The sequence below is a fragment of the Chanos chanos genome, chromosome 5 (genome assembly GCF_902362185.1).
Source record: "Chanos chanos chromosome 5, fChaCha1.1, whole genome shotgun sequence".
Lineage (NCBI taxonomy): Eukaryota > Metazoa > Chordata > Actinopteri > Gonorynchiformes > Chanidae > Chanos > Chanos chanos.
In genome coordinates this window covers 52,497,923-52,517,482 of record NC_044499.1, presented here as the reverse complement: position 1 = coordinate 52,517,482, position 19,560 = coordinate 52,497,923, and the positions used below count along the sequence as shown (strand labels likewise).

At 44.9% G+C, this 19,560-nt stretch overlaps 2 protein-coding genes across 2 annotated transcripts in view; one reads left to right on the top strand and one right to left on the bottom strand.

Moving 5' to 3' along the window:
• Positions 1-6,591: 6,591 nt before the first annotated feature.
• Positions 6,592-14,827, bottom strand: cdk5rap3 (CDK5 regulatory subunit associated protein 3). The gene is made up of 14 exons (XM_030773699.1): positions 14,713-14,827; positions 14,381-14,426; positions 13,975-14,106; positions 13,511-13,611; positions 13,301-13,349; positions 12,922-13,100; positions 12,423-12,559; positions 11,746-11,890; positions 11,462-11,569; positions 11,007-11,082; positions 10,742-10,830; positions 8,390-8,595; positions 7,636-7,807; positions 6,592-6,700 (listed from the first exon to the last, which is right to left on the bottom strand). Exons 1-14 carry the CDS (start codon positions 14,716-14,718, stop codon positions 6,635-6,637), a joined length of 1,512 nt encoding a protein of 503 aa, XP_030629559.1. The 5' UTR covers positions 14,719-14,827; the 3' UTR covers positions 6,592-6,634.
• Positions 14,828-18,602: 3,775 nt separating this feature from the next.
• The window catches only part of prr15lb (proline rich 15 like b), a 5,688-nt gene continuing 4,730 nt past the window's right edge, over positions 18,603-19,560 (top strand). Inside the window, exon 1 of the mRNA XM_030774359.1 lies at positions 18,603-18,910. The gene's annotated coding sequence lies outside the window, so the exon portion shown is untranslated. The remainder of the gene's footprint in view (positions 18,911-19,560) is intronic.

The window sequence follows — 19,560 nt, the reverse complement described above, 5'->3', positions numbered from 1 at the left end:
TTCACTGCTTACTTCGCTGTGTGTGTGTGCGATCACTGAAACTTAACTTATTTTTTTTTCATTTGAATCTGTTCTGTTGATCTGATCTGTTGAAGGCTTTATAAAGCCTGTAAAGTCACAAAAAAATATCAGCGTATTAAATTAATGAGATTTATGTGCCTTTCAGAAGCATCAACAAAATCGATGCTTCTCAGAGAGCTGTTGTGAGTAACCGCACAGGTGAATACAGGTGGTTATAGTTAAACAGCAGGACACCCGCGTAACCAGAACAAGAGCGTACACGCAGGAACAGCGATACAGACAAATTCAACCAGTTCACTGTACCTTCATGACGCCAAAAACACCGTTGTTACATTACTTCTAACATTTCAACTCCTCGATTTCTTTTGTATATATATTTTTTTAATAAACAAACATTTTAATCGATTTCGGGAAATCAGATAGTGTTAGCAATCCTGCAGGCTAGTAAATCCAGATTTTTGGTTAAGAGCCCGGAGGTGAACTATCCGGGACTGGAGCACCATGGAAGCACCCGCTTTGCCGTTGATTTTGTTGACACCGAAAGGCTTGATAGTCAAACTGCTATACCGAATCTGACTTTCCAAATATTCGGTCGAGACGACGGTAAATGGAGTTGCGCTATAAGAGATACACGATACAGCCTGTGGGACCTGTAGTTGGGTGGTCTTTAGGCAATTTCGAAATGTTTTTCATGTCGAGAATATCCTGCTCTTTTTGGACATCTAGCTGACGACTCGAGATTTACTACTGAACAAGAATCAGATGTGATCGACCAAAGATTGTGCCACGTTACGCTACGATGCATTCTGTTCAAATGTGCCCTCTGTGATTTCACGGTGTGGGGACAGAAATTTTCCCTTTCCAGGGATCACAGAAGTGACTGAAGTAGAACAATTGTGAATGATTTAGCTGCATGTTTCTCTTTAAATCGGCATTGCAATTTCAGCCAAAACAGAGAGGAGACTATTACATTTGTGGGCGAGCATAACAGTATTATTCAAGAGAAGGACCGTCTCTCTGCGCGCAAATCAAATAATGGGAGGAAAATGAGAAAGAAAACAAAAGCGAGGCGAATTATAGACTACGAAAATGAAGAAGAGGAGGAAGAAGACCAAAAAGTGGACGCATATTATGTAAGACAGTTGGTGTTAACGTGCGTGAATACACTGAATTACGGTCTGTTTCTTATTTATGTACTGTTGGTAACAGATTGTCTGAAAAGATTGATACGAAGCCTATCTACCCATACTAACAAACTATCCAACAGCACGGTCTGAAGAAACGAAGAAAGCAAATGTATCCTGCCAAAGAGAGACCGGAGGAGAATTCATCTTCCGCCGCGGGGCTGCAGAAGTTAAACATTGGGGTTTGGAAATTTTACAGATTATCTGTGTTTTCCCTCATATTTGTCAGGTTTTGTCCATACCGACCAACCGACCGCAATATAGTTTCAGTGAACTCCGTTCGGTGTTTATCATTGGTACTCAGACAGCAGTTTTCAACAGTTCCCGATCGTAATTTATCTGTTACTATTCCTCTATAATTCTCTGATTTGGTGTCAAACACTAAAACGCAACATCAAAGCCTGCTGCTCTAATGGTGTGAGGCAGGGCAGGCGGCCATGCCGGCCCGTTGGCGGAGAACAATGGGGGTAAAACGTGATATGACCGAACACATCTTTTAAGATGATGGCATGATTTCAGACAGATTTTCATTATTCTGGAATTTGGATTTTTCAGCCTTTGTGTGTGTGTGTTGGTTGTCTGATGTTTGATGTCCTAAGAAAAGTTACTTTCAAAAGAGTTTCAAAAGCCTTAAAATATTAACGTCACGGACAAAACTTAAGAGTGATTCTCTGACCACTATACAGCATCCGGCTAAAGCGAGTTGTCTTTATACACTGATATCCTCACAGGCCTTTGAGTTAGACTGTCCGTCCACAGCCCGTCTGACTGATGGTCATCTCTCTCCTGAGGTACGCTGTCATGTTCTGTCCTGCCGTGCGGATTACACTCCCTATTCCGCACCTTTGTTTTGCGCGTTACCACACTGGACAGATGTAAATTTTTTCGTTCTTTCTTGCTTTCTTTTTCTTTTCTTTCCTTTTTTTGGTTATAGCAAGAAGCAGAATATTTGCAGTCATATTCGAAGATGGAGCTTATTGCTATGGTGCTGTGTATGCAAAGGGAGCTGGAGACTTTGAAGGAGCAGCTTCGGTGCCTTACTGGTACAGTGGCTTTTAATGTTTAATATGGTTTGTGATTTTGTTCTGAAATCAGAGTGTCAGGTGTATCTTGTGATTGCAAGGCCAAAAATATTCCTGCACAAAAACACCTGATCCAATAAATCCACTTTCCTTCATTAGTAAAACTGGTGAGCGGGAACTGAGCTGAAGACTAAAAAAAAAAAATTCTGCTGATTTTTAATCTTGCCTTTATTCAAACATACCACATGTTTCTGCATTAAAAACATTTTGTCAGTTTCTTCCCTACACAAGATAGTTAAACAGATTGTGTCTGTCAGACTATAGGCAAGGCTTTAAAAAGCATGAAAAATACAACATTCGTATTTTAGCGTCTTTCTTTGTTTGTTTAACACCAGCTTGTGGGAAACTGGCCAGGAATCTGGAGGCCCTGATCGAGAAGACCCAGATATGGTCAAACGGGCACGGCAAGGTCCCTCTCCCTGGTTCTGCCGGCTCGGCCCGAGCGCCCGTGGACGTGGACGCGGCGGTGCCAGTGACGATGAACGGCCAGTGGATGAAGCAAGAGGTCGTTACCCACGATCCTCAGGAGAGCTCCCACAGGGATGGACCCTTTACTGAGGTGGCTGCCTTTCCACTGAACCAACACTCCACCAAATATCTCCAGCTTTTATTTATTGATTTATTTTGTTTTGGGATAAATTACACTTAGAACATTCAGACATGAATATTTATGAAACTGTGAAGTTTAAATCTGATTTCTGCACATACTTCAGACCCTCCTATCTCAGGCTGTCATGAAACCTTATTTATGGCACATGTGTTTAACGCCACCACTTACCGCTGTCACCCGGGTCTGTGCTTTGTCCCCAGTTCATCACCCCTGAGTTACTGGAGCGCTGCAACACTGGGGCCACAGCCCAGAAACTGACCAATGACCTTCTGCGAGGGCTGTATGAGAGAGACTGCCTGGCCTCCCACTCCATCTCTGGTGTTGTGTATAACAAACAGGGCCAACCCAAACCCGCCCTCCCTACTGAGGAGGTCCAAGCTATTCTGAGTACGTAACTCCTCTTTCTCTCTCTCTCTTACAGAACTCCTCTCTCTGAACTCCTACAGAAGTGAGGAAAAGAAGAATCTCATGTCTTTTGCTTGTAACTGACTCAGCAGACGATTTGAAACGTAATGAATCGTTTTTTTATAGAACCAGTCGTCTCTGTCAGACACAGTCTCATTGTTAAATGTGACGGATCTCCTCAGGAACTGTTCAGTATTTCTTTCCCGGGAAGACGGACGCAGAGATCAAAGGCTACATCCGCCAGAAGCTGCAAAACGAAGCCAAGCGACTACGGAAGAAAGTTCCTGTGCTAATCTACCCAGAGTCTAGAAACCACAGTGAGACCTGCCCTAGACCCAGCGGGGGCAACGTGGAGCTGACCGGACAGAGCTGAAATATCTGATCATTGTACAGGTGTACCAAGACCCCAAATGGGCTCGGCTTGAACAAGGTGGAGAACTCAGTCAAACTCTGCTCTCCATGTACAGCATTGATAAACTTGGACTGTTCTCAATAAATGTCTGATGAACACTTGTTTGAAGATGTGTGTATGTGTGGCTGATGAACACTTGTTTGAAGATGAGTGTGTTTGAGTGTGTGAGAGCGTGTGTGTGTGTGTGTGTGTGTGTGGGACAGTGCAGACTGACCCCTCTTCTTTCTGCAGAGCCACTGTCTCTGGGGACCCGTGTCCTGCAGGGTGGCTCTCACTGTCGTGTGAGTATCGATCTCTCCTGAGCACGTTACAACGCTGTGTGATACTGTGAAACTCCCAGAATGAGAAACTGCTCTATGCCAGTTTCACTCACCGTGGGTACGGTGCCCGTCACGCAGCGGGCAGATCTACGCAAGAGCGGACATTTTACAACTGGTATATGTAACACAGTGGCTCGACCGCACGCAGCTGTAATGTCACTGAGGTGGAGACACAAGCGTCTGAGTTTGAAATGAAGGTCAGAAGATTCTGTGGTCCCTGTGAAGACAGGCAGGTCTCGTGTTAGATATCAGTAGCTTTATCGCTCTGTGAACCTTTCATCCTTACGGTTTGTTGTATTGTAACAGTCGAGTTAAGCTGAGTCGTCTGACCTCCAGTGCTCATTCTGCCTGAGAAGGCGGACGTTATTCACATTGTATTTTTAATGTTTATGTTCTATGACCGCTACGAACTACGCCTAGATTTATGTAAATATTTTGTTTTTGATGATTAAATAATGAAGAGAAACTGGTTGTTTCTGCTCATTTGTGTCAGCATGCTCTGCAGTGTTGATTTGGAAACTGCGGTAATTGTCTTTTCGTTTGCCTTGTGTGAAACGTCTGCCATGGCTGGATGTGTATAGGCTGTTATTGCGTGGGTGTGTTGTGAAACAGGACAGATGAGGGAGAGAGATAGTGTGTGTGTGTGTGTGTCTCAGTGGAGTAGTGATGAACAGAGCGGTGTTCCTGCAGAGCCACTGATGACATGGAGCTAATCAATGAGTGACTGACAGAGGCGGAGAGAGGAAACAGCAGGGGTGCGGGGCCCGTTGTCTTGGCAACCCCGGCGTTCTGGGCCGCGGCGGACATGGTCGTAGCCTGGTGAGTACATGGAGTGTCTGCTGCCCACTGCAGGGATGAGACCAATGGTGACATACTGATAGAGAAGGAGAGAAATGAAATTAGGGATTTGGATGGAACCAGAGAAATGTTTTTTTCTAACTACACGAGAGGAGGAATTGATGTGTAATTAGCAGGAGGGGGTTTACTGATTAAGTTCTCTCATGTGCGCACACACACACACACACACACACACACACAGAGGAAAAGGCCGTGTTCGTAGGCAGCTGTGTCTATGTCCTGTCTTGCTGGAAGGCACTGGTTGGACTGGAGTCTGATGTTTATCAGAGCTCTCGTCGGGTGAAGACAGAGATGAAGATGGAGGGAGAGGAGTGTGTGAGGCATTCAGTGCTCTGATAATCAGTGTGAAGGAAAATAAAATCCATACGTTACGAGAACTGACCCTTTCATCTGTGCACACAAACCAACAGTAGTCTCTTTTTAATTGATCAGTCTGTCAGATAAATCTTTGAAACGTGTTATTTGCTGACATGCTCCGTTTGCTGTGTCTGATGTGTGTGTGTGTGTTTAGACATATCACAGAGGCATTGGTCATTAGGCCCACAGTCTAGCAAAGATGATATTCCTCAGACATGTGACCAGAGCAACCGTCGCGGGGCTGCAGGCAAACGACACACACGCTCCCTGACAGACATCACAGTGTAACAACACACACACACTCCCTGACAGACATCGCAGTGTAACGACACACACACACACACACTCCCTGACAGACATCACAGTGTAACAACACACACACACACACACACACACACTCCCTGACAGACGTCACAGTGTAACAACACACACACGCTACCTGACAGACATCACAGTGTAACAACACACACACCCTCCCTGACAGACATCACAGTGTAACGACACACACACACACTCCCTGACAGACATCACAGTGTAACAACACACACACACACACACACACACACTCCCTGACAGACGTCACAGTGTAACAACACACACACGCTACCTGACAGACATCACAGTGTAACAACACACACACCCTCCCTGACAGACATCACAGTGTAACAACACACACACACACACACACACACACTCCCTGACAGACGTCACAGTGTAACAACACACACACGCTACCTGACAGACATCACAGTGTAACAACACACACACCCTCCCTGACAGACATCACAGTGTAACGACACACACACACACTCCCTGACAGACATCACAGTGTAACATCACACACACACGCTCCCTGACAGACATCACAGTGTAACATCACACACACACCCTCCCTGACAGACATCACAGTGTAACGACACACACACACACTCCCTGACAGACATCACAGTGTAACAACACACACACACACACACACACACACTCCCTGACAGACATCACAGTGTAACGACACACACACACACTCCCTGACAGACATCACAGTGTAACATCACACACACACTCCCTGACAGACATCACAGTGTAACAACACACACACGCTCCCTGACAGACATCACAGTGTAACATCACACACACACGCTCCCTGACAGACATCACAGTGTAACAACACACACACACGCTCCCTGACAGACATCACAGTGTAACATCACACACACACACGCTACCTGACAGACATCACAGTGTAACAACACACACACGCTCCCTGACAGACATCACAGTGTAGAGTTCTCACTTCCTGTCTGGGACACAGACAAAATGACAACCAATACAAAAGGTGTTTAACCAAACTCAGACATTTATTTGTGAGATGGGCGTGGCTGTCTCTGTCACACATGAACTCCCATGAGATTCACCGGCCTGTTGTTGTAGCGTTTTGAGATGTCAGTTTCAATCTGTGAGAGGGAGAGAGTGAGAGAAACAGAAATCTCTTTAAGTTTGGCATTTAATGAGCTAGTTGCCAAAATATTATAAAACTGATTTACATCATAACTCAATATTATAAAACTGATCTACGTCATAACTCAAAGAGGAGCCCAGTGAACTGCTCGGCTCTTCAGTGCTATGGGTGTTGGGCCAGTCTAAATGACTCCAGACCGGTCCCCACAGAACTCTAACCACTCCCCATGTTACACATAGACACAGATACAACTGCCCCCAGCAGGATCCTGCCTCTACAGATACAACTGCCCCCATCAGGATCCTGCCTCTACAGATACAACTGCCCCCATCAGGATCCTGCCTCTACAGATACAACTGCCCCCAGCAGGATCCTGCCTCTACAGATACAACTGCCCCCATCAGGATCCTGCCTCTACAGATACAACTGCCCCCATCAGGATCCTGCCTCTACAGATACAACTGCTCCCATCAGGATCCTGCCTCTACAGATACAACTGCCCCCATCAGGATCCTACCTCTACAGATACAACTGCCCCCATCAGGATCCTGCCTCTACAGATACAACTGCCCCCATCAGGATCCTGCCTCTACAGATACAACTGCCCCCATCAGGATCCTACCTCTACAGTGTCTAATCAGCTGAATCAAGTGTGTGTGTGTGTGTGTGTGGTTTTTTTTTGACACATCAGAGCAAATACACACGAACCCTGCTGTGTCACGCAACCTGGTCAACTCACAGTTACAGCTTTAAACCCCTACACTGTGTCTTCATAACACTACCACCCTGTAACGCTACCACCCTGTAACGCTACCACCCTGTAACACAGCCACCCTGTAACGCTACCACCCTGTAACGCCACCACCCTGTAACACACGCCTCTCTCCCTGTTCTGCTGAGGACCAGAGAGCGTGCTGTGTTCTCCTGTACCAGTTTCTGGAGCTCCTGTGTGCGGGAGGCCAGCAGGTCGATCCGTGGCTCCAGTCTGGCCTGCTCCTCGAGAGCCTCCTGTCTCTGCTCCACCAACGCCGATCGCTTCAGCATCAGAATATCAGCCTGTTTCAGCTTCTGCCTCAGCATGTCCGAAACACGCTCCACATACCTGACACACGCGCACACACACACACGCACACACACGCACACACACACACGCACACACACACACACACGCACACACACACACACACGCACACACACACGCACACACATGCACACACACACACACACGCACACACATGCACGCGCACACACGCACACACACACGCGCGCGTGCACGCACGCACACACACACACACATGCATCCACAAACACAAAGCACTTAGAGACACGATATTCACACACCAAATGCCTCACATTACTTCACACTAAATTACAGACTAGTGACAACCATTAGAAAACAGTGAAACTCAGAGCAGTGTTCTACGTATGTACAGACGTCTGTCAGAGCAGTGTCGTACATACAGGCTTTTTCTACATTGTCTCAGAGTCTCAGGCCTGTGTGTCTGACACCAGTAAAATCCCACTGAGACCAGACCGGACCGTGGCTCTACACTCCAGAGAAACGAGCCTGGACTCAGAGGACGGAGTCTGTCGTCTCTGCGCGGTCACTGGGGTTTCAGGTTTTATGATATCGTAGGGCAGAGAGGAAGAGAAGGTTGCAGGAGAAGAGACCTGAGGTCATTACCGTGGAGAAGCCTGGATCATAAACAAGTGCTGCATCCGCAGAGAGGTCAGGCCATCCAGGATCCGGCGCACCCCTCCCAGCATAGCCTTCACCTGCTGGGCGCTCTGGGCCTGGATGACGGTGGGGGCCAACTGGAACTGGCTCATGGCCACAATGTCACCCTCTTCACTCATTTCACTGAGTCTCTGACACAGGAACAGCTCCAGCTATACACACACACACACCAGAGATATACACATTATTAATACAGTAATACACATTATACACGCATACACACACACACCACCAGTAATACACATTATACACACATACACACACACACACCAGAGATATCACAACACACACCACCAGTAATACACATTATACACACATACACACACACACACACACACACACACACCAGAGATATCACAACACACACCACCAGTAATACATATTATACACACATACACACACACACACACACACACCAGAGATATCACAACACACTCCACCAGTAATACACATTATACACACACACACACACACACCAGAGATATCACAACGCACACCACCAGTAATACACATTATACACACATACACACACACACACACACCAGATATCACAACACACACCACCAGTAATACACATTATACACACATACACACACACACACACACACACACACACACATTATACACACATACACACACACACACACCAGAGATATCACAACACACACCACCAGTAATACACATTATACACACATACACACACACACACACACACCAGAGATATCACAACACACACCACCAGTAATACACATTATACACACATACACACACACACACCAGAGATATCACAACACACACCACCAGTAATACACATTATACACACATACACACACACACACACCAGAGATATCACAACACACACCACCAGTGATACACATTATACACACACACCAGAGATATCACAACACACACCACCAGTAATACACATTATACACACATACACACACACACACCAGAGATATCACAACACACACCACCAGTAATACACATTATACACACATACAACCAGTAATACACATTATACACACAAATACACCACTAGTGATACACATTATACATACATACACACACACCACCAGTGATACACATTATACACAAACACACACACACACACACACACACACACACACACACAACCAGTAATACACATTATACACACAAATACACCACTAGTGATACACATTATACATACATATATACACACACACACACACCACCAGTGATACACATTATACACAGTATGGCTGTGCGATATATATCGTGTGACGATAGGAAAGCGTCTATCGTTACATATTATACTCTATTGTTTATTTCGTCATGTCGCGAATCACACTCTTTACGGTGATATTTTACAATGACGCTGTGCGTTCCTTCACGCTGCATGTGCAGGCAGGAAATTTGCATGAAGTCGACGCCGAATTCCGAACAGGAGAAAGACTCCGACCAGCCAAGACAAAACGAGGAGCTCGTACCTGAAAGAGGGGCTACCTCTGTCACATGGACGTGGTTTGGTACCTGAAAGAGGGGCTACCTCTGTCGCATGGACGTGATTTGGTACCTGAAAGAGGGGCTACCTCTGTCACATGGACGTGGTTTGGTACCTGAAAGAGGGGCTACCTCTGTCACATGGACGTGATTTGTGTTTGAAAAGTTCACAAATAACGAAATACTTAATCTTTTGGCACGTCAGCACCACATTGCGGCAGGCTGCTCTTCTGATATTTATCCTCTAAAATAACTCGTAGCCTAAAATTACGACTTTATTCTAATAATATTACGACTTTATTTTTGTTATATATATTATATATCTCAGAATTTTTTCCTCAATGTGGCCCTAATACTCCATCATACTTTTATTCGTTGAGTATATAATTCAGAATGTGATTAGAAATAGGCCTTTCCCTGTGGTCATTTTATATAAACTACTTATTCACTGAATTTGCAGGAAATGTGCTATATCGTGATACGTATCGTTATTGGGATATGAAATGACCTATTTCGGGAAATGAGATTTTGGTCATATCACACAGTCCTAATACACACACAAACACAAACATACAACATAAAAGAGAAATCACAGCCAGCGATACACACCTCACAAATGACACACAAACCACAGTGACACACTAACAGTATTGGTCAATGCGCAAACAGCGACACTACAACAACAACAACAACAACAACAACAACAACAACAACAACACAATTCAATGATATATTCTGTCTCCATGTAAAACATTCTTATTGAAGGAGCCCAGATGTCCTGGTGTGCCAGTGGTAAAGGCTGAGTGCATGTACCTCCATCAGCTCATCAATAAACTGACTGCGTGTCTGTGAATTCTCCAGCAGGGACAGGGCGTCGTCACCTCGCGCTACACCTTCTGGACCTAATACACACACACAAACACACACACACACACACACACACACACACACACACGCACACACGCACACACACAGTCTCTTACACAAGTGTATCCAACGCAGTGCAAAGCTGGCTTTAATTGGTGTGAAACTGATTAAAGTTCATTCACAATGATGTTTCTTTCCCAGGCACACTCACAGTCAGTGCCCACGTCCACAACTTCAATTTCCACGGGGGCGGAGTCACTGGCTCCCCAGTCAATGCCCCCGCCTTCCTACAGACAGTAAAGACAGATTCCTCATCTCATCTTCTCTCTCTGAACCCAAACTCTCAGACGGCAGTTTAAGAGTACAATACTGAACCGCACATGGAAATCTAAACATGGGAGTCTATGGTGCAGAACATCAGTAAACAGAGAAATCACACCAGCTTGAGGATGGTAAGTGTGTTTAATAAAGATGAAGCTTAAGTAGCATTAGCTATAATATAAACCTGCGTTTGAAATGGATACACTGCACTGAGACTCTACTTTAATGCAGAATGAATCTTAGACAAATCTTAACCACACCAGGGCAGACTGATGCTGTAAGCCAGTGGAAAAAGTTCTTAAGAGTGAAAGCCACTGATCAGGCCACATTAACTGGTTTCTGTACCTCTGCTCCCGATTCCACACTGATTCCCCAGTCCACACCATCCTCAACAGTAATCCCCAAATTCACCCCGTCTGCTCCGGAGTCACCTCCCAATTCTCCCCAGTCAATCTGCACAGAACCAGCACAACACACACGCACAAACACACAGACCCCCCCCCCCCCCCCCCACACACACACACACAGAGAAAAACACAAACACACGCATGTTTTTGATGTAAGGTTTGAAACCACGCCGTAGGCTCTGACAGGTGACGGAGTGACTGAGCGCAGCAGGGCTGACTCACCGTCCCTTCCGTGACTATATCCGCTGGAGCTTCCTCCATCACAGGTCTCTCTATAACAGAAGGGACCTCTCCGGTCCTCCACTCATACAATGTGGTATTCCCTCTTCTCTGGACGTAACTCAGCATGGGCAGGACTGGCTCACACCTGCCCACACACACGCACACACACACACACACACGCACACGACAACCATAACCGCATGCACACACGCGCGCACACACGCACACACGACAACCATAACCGCATACACACACGCGCGCACACACGCACACACACCAACCATAACCGCATACACACGCGTGTACACATAACAACCATAACCGCATACACACACGCGCACACACACACACACACACACCAACCATAACCGCATACACACACGCGCACACACACACACACACACACACAACAATAACCGCATACACACACGCATGCACGCACGCACATGTGCGTGCCCCCCCCCACCCCACACACACACACACACACACACACACACACACACACACAGAGTTTGCATTCAGTTACAAATCACAGGAAATCACAGGAAATAACAGAACTAACATATTCTGAACAGTTTCTCTTTGTTCTGTCTAACAAGCTACATGTATCACCACTGAAGAGGTAAAGATTCACTATGAGGACAGTTTGCCAGTCACAGTAGTGTCTGTTCACTCACCAGTCACAGACAAACTGTGTGAACGCTGTGTACAGCTGTATGGCCTCTTCCAGACCACTCGTCTGTTTCCCAGTCTCCTCCAGTACACTGGGCAAGTCCTTCACCAGTGCCTGCAGCTCCCGCCCCACGTTGTCCCCCTGCACAACAACCCGGGAGAGCCTGTTCAGCGTGTGTGTGTGTGTGTGTGTGTTTCTGTTCATTCCTTTAACTAGAATTTACCATAAAAACCTCTTCTGGAAAGTAATTAAAACTAATCCTTTTTCAGAACCACTGGAATAGCTGTGATCCAGACTATGGGACAAAGACACTCAGCTCATTCCTAGTGTATGTATTACTTACATTTAATTCACCTTTTAAAAGCTTGTCATTCTGATTTATAATCAGCAGTAAACAGCACAGTTAAACGTCCAGAGATACACACTGTTGGTTTTTTGTGTGTGTGTGCGCTGGACATGCCGGCTGCCTGTACTGCAGAGAGAGGCGCTCAGTGTGTCCTCACCGTGATGCCGTACTGTCTGCAGGCTGCGTAGAAGCGCTCTCTCATGTCGGCAGCTCCGCTCTGACACTCCAGCTCCCGCCGGCTCAGCTCCTGCTGCAGCTGCTGCACTTTAGCGAGCTGTCTCCTCAACGCCGGGCCCTCGTAGCGCACGTTCCGCGTCAACAGACTGGCCACCTCCGCTAACGACAGACAGACAGACAGACAGAGAGAGAGAGAGAGAGAGAGAGAGAGAGAGAGAGAGGAGGAGGAGTTCAATTCTGTTTCTGTGCACATACACACAGCCATACACTACACATCGCCCTGGTCTAAACACACTGACTGAGCAAGATGTAGAGATCATGGTCATCACTAACACATGCAGCCGCGAGGTTGAACTTACCTAAATATGTGTTCTCTTTCTCATAGAGGGACACAATCTCTTGCCAGTCCTGATGAAGCATCAAAAACAAAGACAAGCAGAACTATAAAAACTCACGATTATTTCGCTGTAATTATTTTGGGATTCTGTGATTATTTCGCTGTAATTATTTTGGGATTCTGTGATTATTTTATCAGACTGACGTTAATAAGAGTGTGTTCGTGCTCTTACCTTCATCCTTTGTGATGAATATCTGCCAAAAATATTCTTAGACGAGGCCTCCGTCCCTCGCAGTATCTCCACTATCCTCAGACAGTGGAAATAGTGGATGTCTGGAGGGGGGACAGATGGACACAGTCAGAACAGTCAGTCTCAGCCCCGTTAACGATAAAACACTGGAGCGTCTTTTTTAGAGCCCTGCTTTGGGTCACCGGGGAGTAGGGCAGAGAAGAACAGGGTGACACGTGGGGTAAAACTTCGTTAAGGTGTCTCGGGCAGAGGCCAGAGGCATTAGAACGTTCCGGGTGTTGAGTCTCAAAGCACTGAGGACCTCCCATCATTCTCATATTAATGTTAGTCATCTCATTATGTTTACAGCTCACGGCCATTCTCTGAGACCAAGTGTCAGTGGTGTGTGTAACTCACAGGACCCAGACAGAAGCTGACAGTGTGTGAGATGAGTGTGTGTAACTCACAGGACCCAGACAGAAGCTGTTTGATCTCCTCACTCTCGGGCATGTCCTGGATGGCGGCGTTAATCTTTTCTCTGATCACCATCACAGCATTCTGCCATTTCAGAGAACAGTGCCTCCTGTCCACCAGCCAGTCTGGACACAGTGACATCAGCCAATCAGACAGCACCGCAAAATTACATTCAACTCCATAAACCGACTCAGATAATGTAACAGGACGAGGCAAATGAATAGGTACTGAGTCGGGACGGCTTGATCGCGAGGCTGAGGTTGACATCAATGTAACAAACAGGGTCAGTCTGAATCTTTGTTTCTAGAACGCCTATGAAGAACTGAATCTAGATCACACACGGCAGAGGGGCTGTATATGAAAAAAATTGCAATAAGTTTAGCGGAAGGGAGGTCTTACCGAGGAGTTTACTGGTCTGGATGTCGATGGGGAGATCCTGCACATTCTGGTAAATGAGAAGGAAAAACGATTTACAGCTGTTAGCTCAACTGTACTAAAAATGAGAGTTTTTGGTTTAAAGTTTCACCATTGAGATCTTATCTGGACCTCAAAAAAGGGGAATCAATCAACAAAAACCACGGTGGACTGCGGACAAACTTTTATACCGTTACACACAGATGAGAGAAATGTTCAGATCAGGGATGACAGAAGCGTTAGCTAAGTGGCTGCAACGTTTATTCGTACATTTAATGCAGCACAGGGTAAACACTCTGTTTTGAATCGTTACTTACTTTCATGTTGTCTTCAAGACGTAAAACAGTTTCGTTTTTAAATTGTAATCCCTTGATTTAACCCAACAACATTTTCTCCACACTCTCCAAAAGATTTCTTGTGTGTATGGACACGTATTTACAGAAGGAGCCTATCAGAAAGTGGGATATTGCTTTGTCGCCCTTACAATACGTACAAAAGCCTATGACACTCTTAGAAATGTCATACCAAAATAAAAGTCATCTGTCCAACACAGCAATTGTAAAAGTCAATATACAAGATAAAAATTTCTGTATTGTAAAAAATCATTGTATATCAGTGGCTGCTGGTGAGCTAGAAACAGAAGAGGAACAAACCTCCCCTTCAAATCTATCACAACCTTTTCCCGTTAATCCGCGTTGATTAGCAATAAAACTAACGATTCACAGTTAAGGCCAATCGTGTAAACAGAGTAAATGATTGTCAGTGTCATTTTGTGATAGAGTTACTGTTTTTTGCAAACTAGTTGAGGCCTGAGTGCTAACGTTTATTGTGCATTGCACTCAACGCTGATGCATCATAAAAGCTCCTGTTTTTCTAACCTAAAAGTTTATTCTCAGAAATTGAGATAACTTTACTTACGTTGTTTAAATGTGAATTTCGTAACACAACAAAGCTATAGTGTAAAACACACTGAGGGATTAGTTTTCCAATACGTATTTAGATAATTGCCATCCTTGTAAAACAATTTCACGCCATAGCTTTCGCTATAGTACACAAGCTTCAGACAATCCATGGTGTTTCGCGAGCATTCAAACGACAGAATCTTGCAAATCAGACGAGCGCGTTTGACATTAATATTCCCTGACGTCGGGCAGAGAGCGAAAAATACAACTATGCACAAATTACAGAAACGTGTGGGTATAACAAATGCAACACAGTTCAGTAACGAGAAATAATACTATCACGAAATGACATTGGTAATCATTTAGCCTCCTCTCTTTACGCGATTGGTGTTAATTATTCTTCGCATCGTTCGTTTAATCGTTAATCAAGGCGGATTAACGGGAACAGGTTGAAACTACTGATAGATTTAAATGGGCGGGTTGCTCCTCTGTTTCCAGCTCACAAGCTGCCGCTGTTGTAGATGTATGGTCATGAGATCATAATGTATTCCAACTATACACCATTCCAAAGAAAAACTGGTGTAGACTCATCTGGACTCGATACAGCAGAAATACCAATGAATTTTCGGTTTCCAGTGAACGGGGTTTATGAAAACTCTGTAAAATAATTACTAACATGTAATGATATCAGAAGGATTAATTACTCTCTTATGAAAGACAGGAAAGTCTCCATGTAGTCTACGTAGTCTCACTGCAAAAAACCAAAACAATAAAAAAGTACATTTGATGGTTTTAGAGTGAAAATTTTACACAAATTAATTAATGAATTTAAGAAAAGGGGACGCACACTCATACAGAGAGAGAGAGAGAGAGGGAGAGAGAGAGAGCGAGAGTACCACCAACGTGCCAGTGTACTCTTCCACCTTTGTTAGTAGGAGTGGGATTCACACCAAACTGTGACTTAGCCGATGCCATACGTTTCACACTAAAATGAGATTCAGCCACAGCCAAATGTTTCACGCTGAAACGGGATTCAGCCGGTGCCATACGTTTCAAGTCACTGGTGAATAACTTCCTATCTTTCCCAGCAGAGGGCGCTGTTTTGGTGTAATAAACGCAGGCAGAGCAGCACCAAAGGGATGTGCTTTGATATGCTTGAAAACTGTTATAGTTCAGTATTACTGACCCCAACATTGAAAGCACCAACTAACAGATGTCCCTCTGTATAATTTCTGAGGAGGTTTTGGATAGTTGGTATTTAACACTTTTAAATTACACTGTCTCCTCCTGAGATAAATTTTAGGAGTTTGCTCTCTCTGCCTGGGGTTTGGTTTTGTAAACTGTTCTGTTGGCTGGTGTACAGCGTGCCTTATCTCATGTGTTAGTCTCTTTGGCTGGTTTACGACAGCTGGTATCTCAGTTCATTTCAGTGGAAATCTTGTGTTTCGCTCAATTTGGTTTCATTTCTGACAGTTACAAAACAGGGCTTAGGAAGTGAAATTTTTTCTTCTAGCCCATCTGTTCACAGACAGGATAAAAATATCTCATCTACTAAACATCTTAAAAAAAAAAGGGAATGGGGCAATTGTGGGCGGGAGACCGAGCGAAAAATCAGACGCAGGAAAAACGAACAAAAGTCACCAGATCATCCTGGAATTTTGGGAACATTTTTGCCCAACAATGGAGGTAAAGACCAAAAAACGTTATAACAGTCAAGAATTCAGCCACATTCTCTCTTGTCTGAGATGCATTAAAACACCTTCACTCTTCCTGTAATTACCAAAGATGGCTTAAGTCTAAAGAAATGATATACATGCAGCAGAGACCATGATAAAGCTTCTGATAAAAACCTTCTTGTCCAACCACCAGGTCATATGCTCCCTTTGGCTATGAAGAGTGACTTTTGCTTTTTATGATTTTGCTCTCTGCCTCAATCATTTTTTTCATAATCCTCAAAACAACCACAACAATGCAGAAATACTCAGCTGTTGACTTGAACCGATGTGTTTGACCAAGCTCAGAATTTCTTGGATATTGTTTGGAGCAGAGAAGGTTCTATAATTAGTGCAAGGTCATATTCTGCTGCCTGCTCAGTTCGCAAATCAGAATTTTAATCCTTAAGACGATTAGTCGTGGAGTTTTGTTCAGCACAATCGTTGTTACAGTTAAGAGGTGCCAGGAGCAAAAACTCCATTTCCATAGATTCAAATGCTATTCAAACCCAAACCACTGATCCAAGCCCTTCCTGTGTGATTTCTCCTTCCCACGCAAATGGCCACCTCACCACCCCCCAGATGACCCCAAAAGTCTGAGAGAGGATTCCCGGCAGGGCCAGGACACACGGGTGTGTAATAGCAACAGAGTCACAGAATCATCCCTCGGTGCACCTGGCTACTGCAGAATGCACTGTGTGTTCAGTACAGTTTAGCCAGCCAGTAGATTATCCCTGTCCGAAGTTTTGATCTGTAGGCATACCCAAATGCCTCTCTGTGTGGTAACAGGGCTGAATGCAATGGCTGTTACTGTCTTTGCCCACTGAATAGCAGTGATTCCAAACAGACAGCCTCTGTGTTCTGCAAAGCTGTGTTTGTACGGTAGGGTTTTTATCCGATCTGATATGTTGTCCTGCTCTCAGACCCTTGACTTTGTGTGGCTGACAAAAGCCATGAGTGACTTACAAAGAGAGCCTAGAGTGGAGAAGGAAATTCAGAGAAAGACATTGTTCTTGTCTTTGTGTGTGTGATTCCGCTGTACACGAGATCACAATGCTGGGGGGAAGAAAACCACAACCTCCTCACCTGTTACAGAGAGGACATGTCTGCATCACAGGATTTCACGGCTCATTAACAGAATGCAGGGCCAGGGTCTTAGCCCGAGGGAGAGTTTGCAGCATTCAGAACTTCTCAGAGACATTGAGGATTTGTAGTTTCTCTTTAGTTTGCTTTGATTTGAGGTGGAGAGTACTGTTACTTTCACTGACTCATTGACTACACGAACGCTAAGTCAATATTACACTCCCACTAGGTTTGGACTGTCTGACAAAAAAGCCCCCCCCCCCCCCCCCCCCCTCCAAAGTCATGTGACTTTTACATTTACTCAAGTTGCACAGCAGTTGCACCTAATGTTCAACCTGCATCCAAGCACAGAGCTTCTGTGAGGCTATATAGGCTAAGAGAGGGAGGGAGAGAGAAGAGAGAGAGCGAGAGAGAGAGAAGAGAAGAGAAGAGAAGAGAAGAGAAGAGAAGAGAAGAGAAGAGAAGAGAGAGAGAGAGAGAGAGAGAAGAGCGAGAGAGAGAGAGAGAGAAGAGAAGAGAAGAGAAGAGAAGAGAAGAGAAGAGAAGAGAAGAGAAGGTGCCTGTTGGATTGTGCCTGAGACTGAGAGAAGTGCAGCGTCAGTAGCAGAGCCTTGTGACGTGAAAGGAGGGACGAGAGAGAAAAAAGGGATAACTGTGAAGATCAGAGGCATTGATGAGAGTGGATGATCAGTGTTGCAGGGCTGACACAGAAGATTGGCGTCGGTTCATCTGAAGTCTGAATTCCTCCACCTGCCCAGGTTAACCCAACTCTCCTTCACCAAGGCTCCTCTACCCACACACGATAACCCCTCATTAAGGTGAGCGCCAATCCCCTGTCTGACACAACTCTCTATGTATTTTTCATGTCTTTATTCACAGCTGTTTCTCTGGAGATGAAGCACTTTTCTGTGATTAATGCATGTGACATTTTTAAACTTAAATATTTTACATTTACTGCCTACATTCTGTCATTTTCAATACTCTTCATAGACTATCAGACATAATTAAAGTAAGTAAAAACCCCCCCAAACAAACCAAGATTTCTTGTCCAAACACTAGATAACACTGGTTTGAATACATTTTTAAGGTTAAGATAGTTTGTGTTTCTGTAATTGTATGGACACACACTAAAGATCACTATCATTGGTGTTTTAATCTCTCATCTGAGTGGTCAAATCAGCTGCTTTTAGTGGCATGTCTTCTCCAATTCAGCATCTCCTCACTAAGCTGGTCTTTAGTTCTGTGGTATGTTTGTACTGGTCTGTAGTTCTGTGGTATGTTTGTACTGGTCTGTAGTTCTGTGGTATGTTTGTACTGGTCTGTAGTTCTGTGGTATGTTTGTACTGGTCTTTAGTTCTGTGGTATGTTTGTACTGGTCTGTAGTTCTGTGGTATGTTTGTACTGGTCTGTAGTTCTGTGGTATGTTTGTACTGGGCTTAGCTCTGGGTGATGCACAGACTGTGTGGCT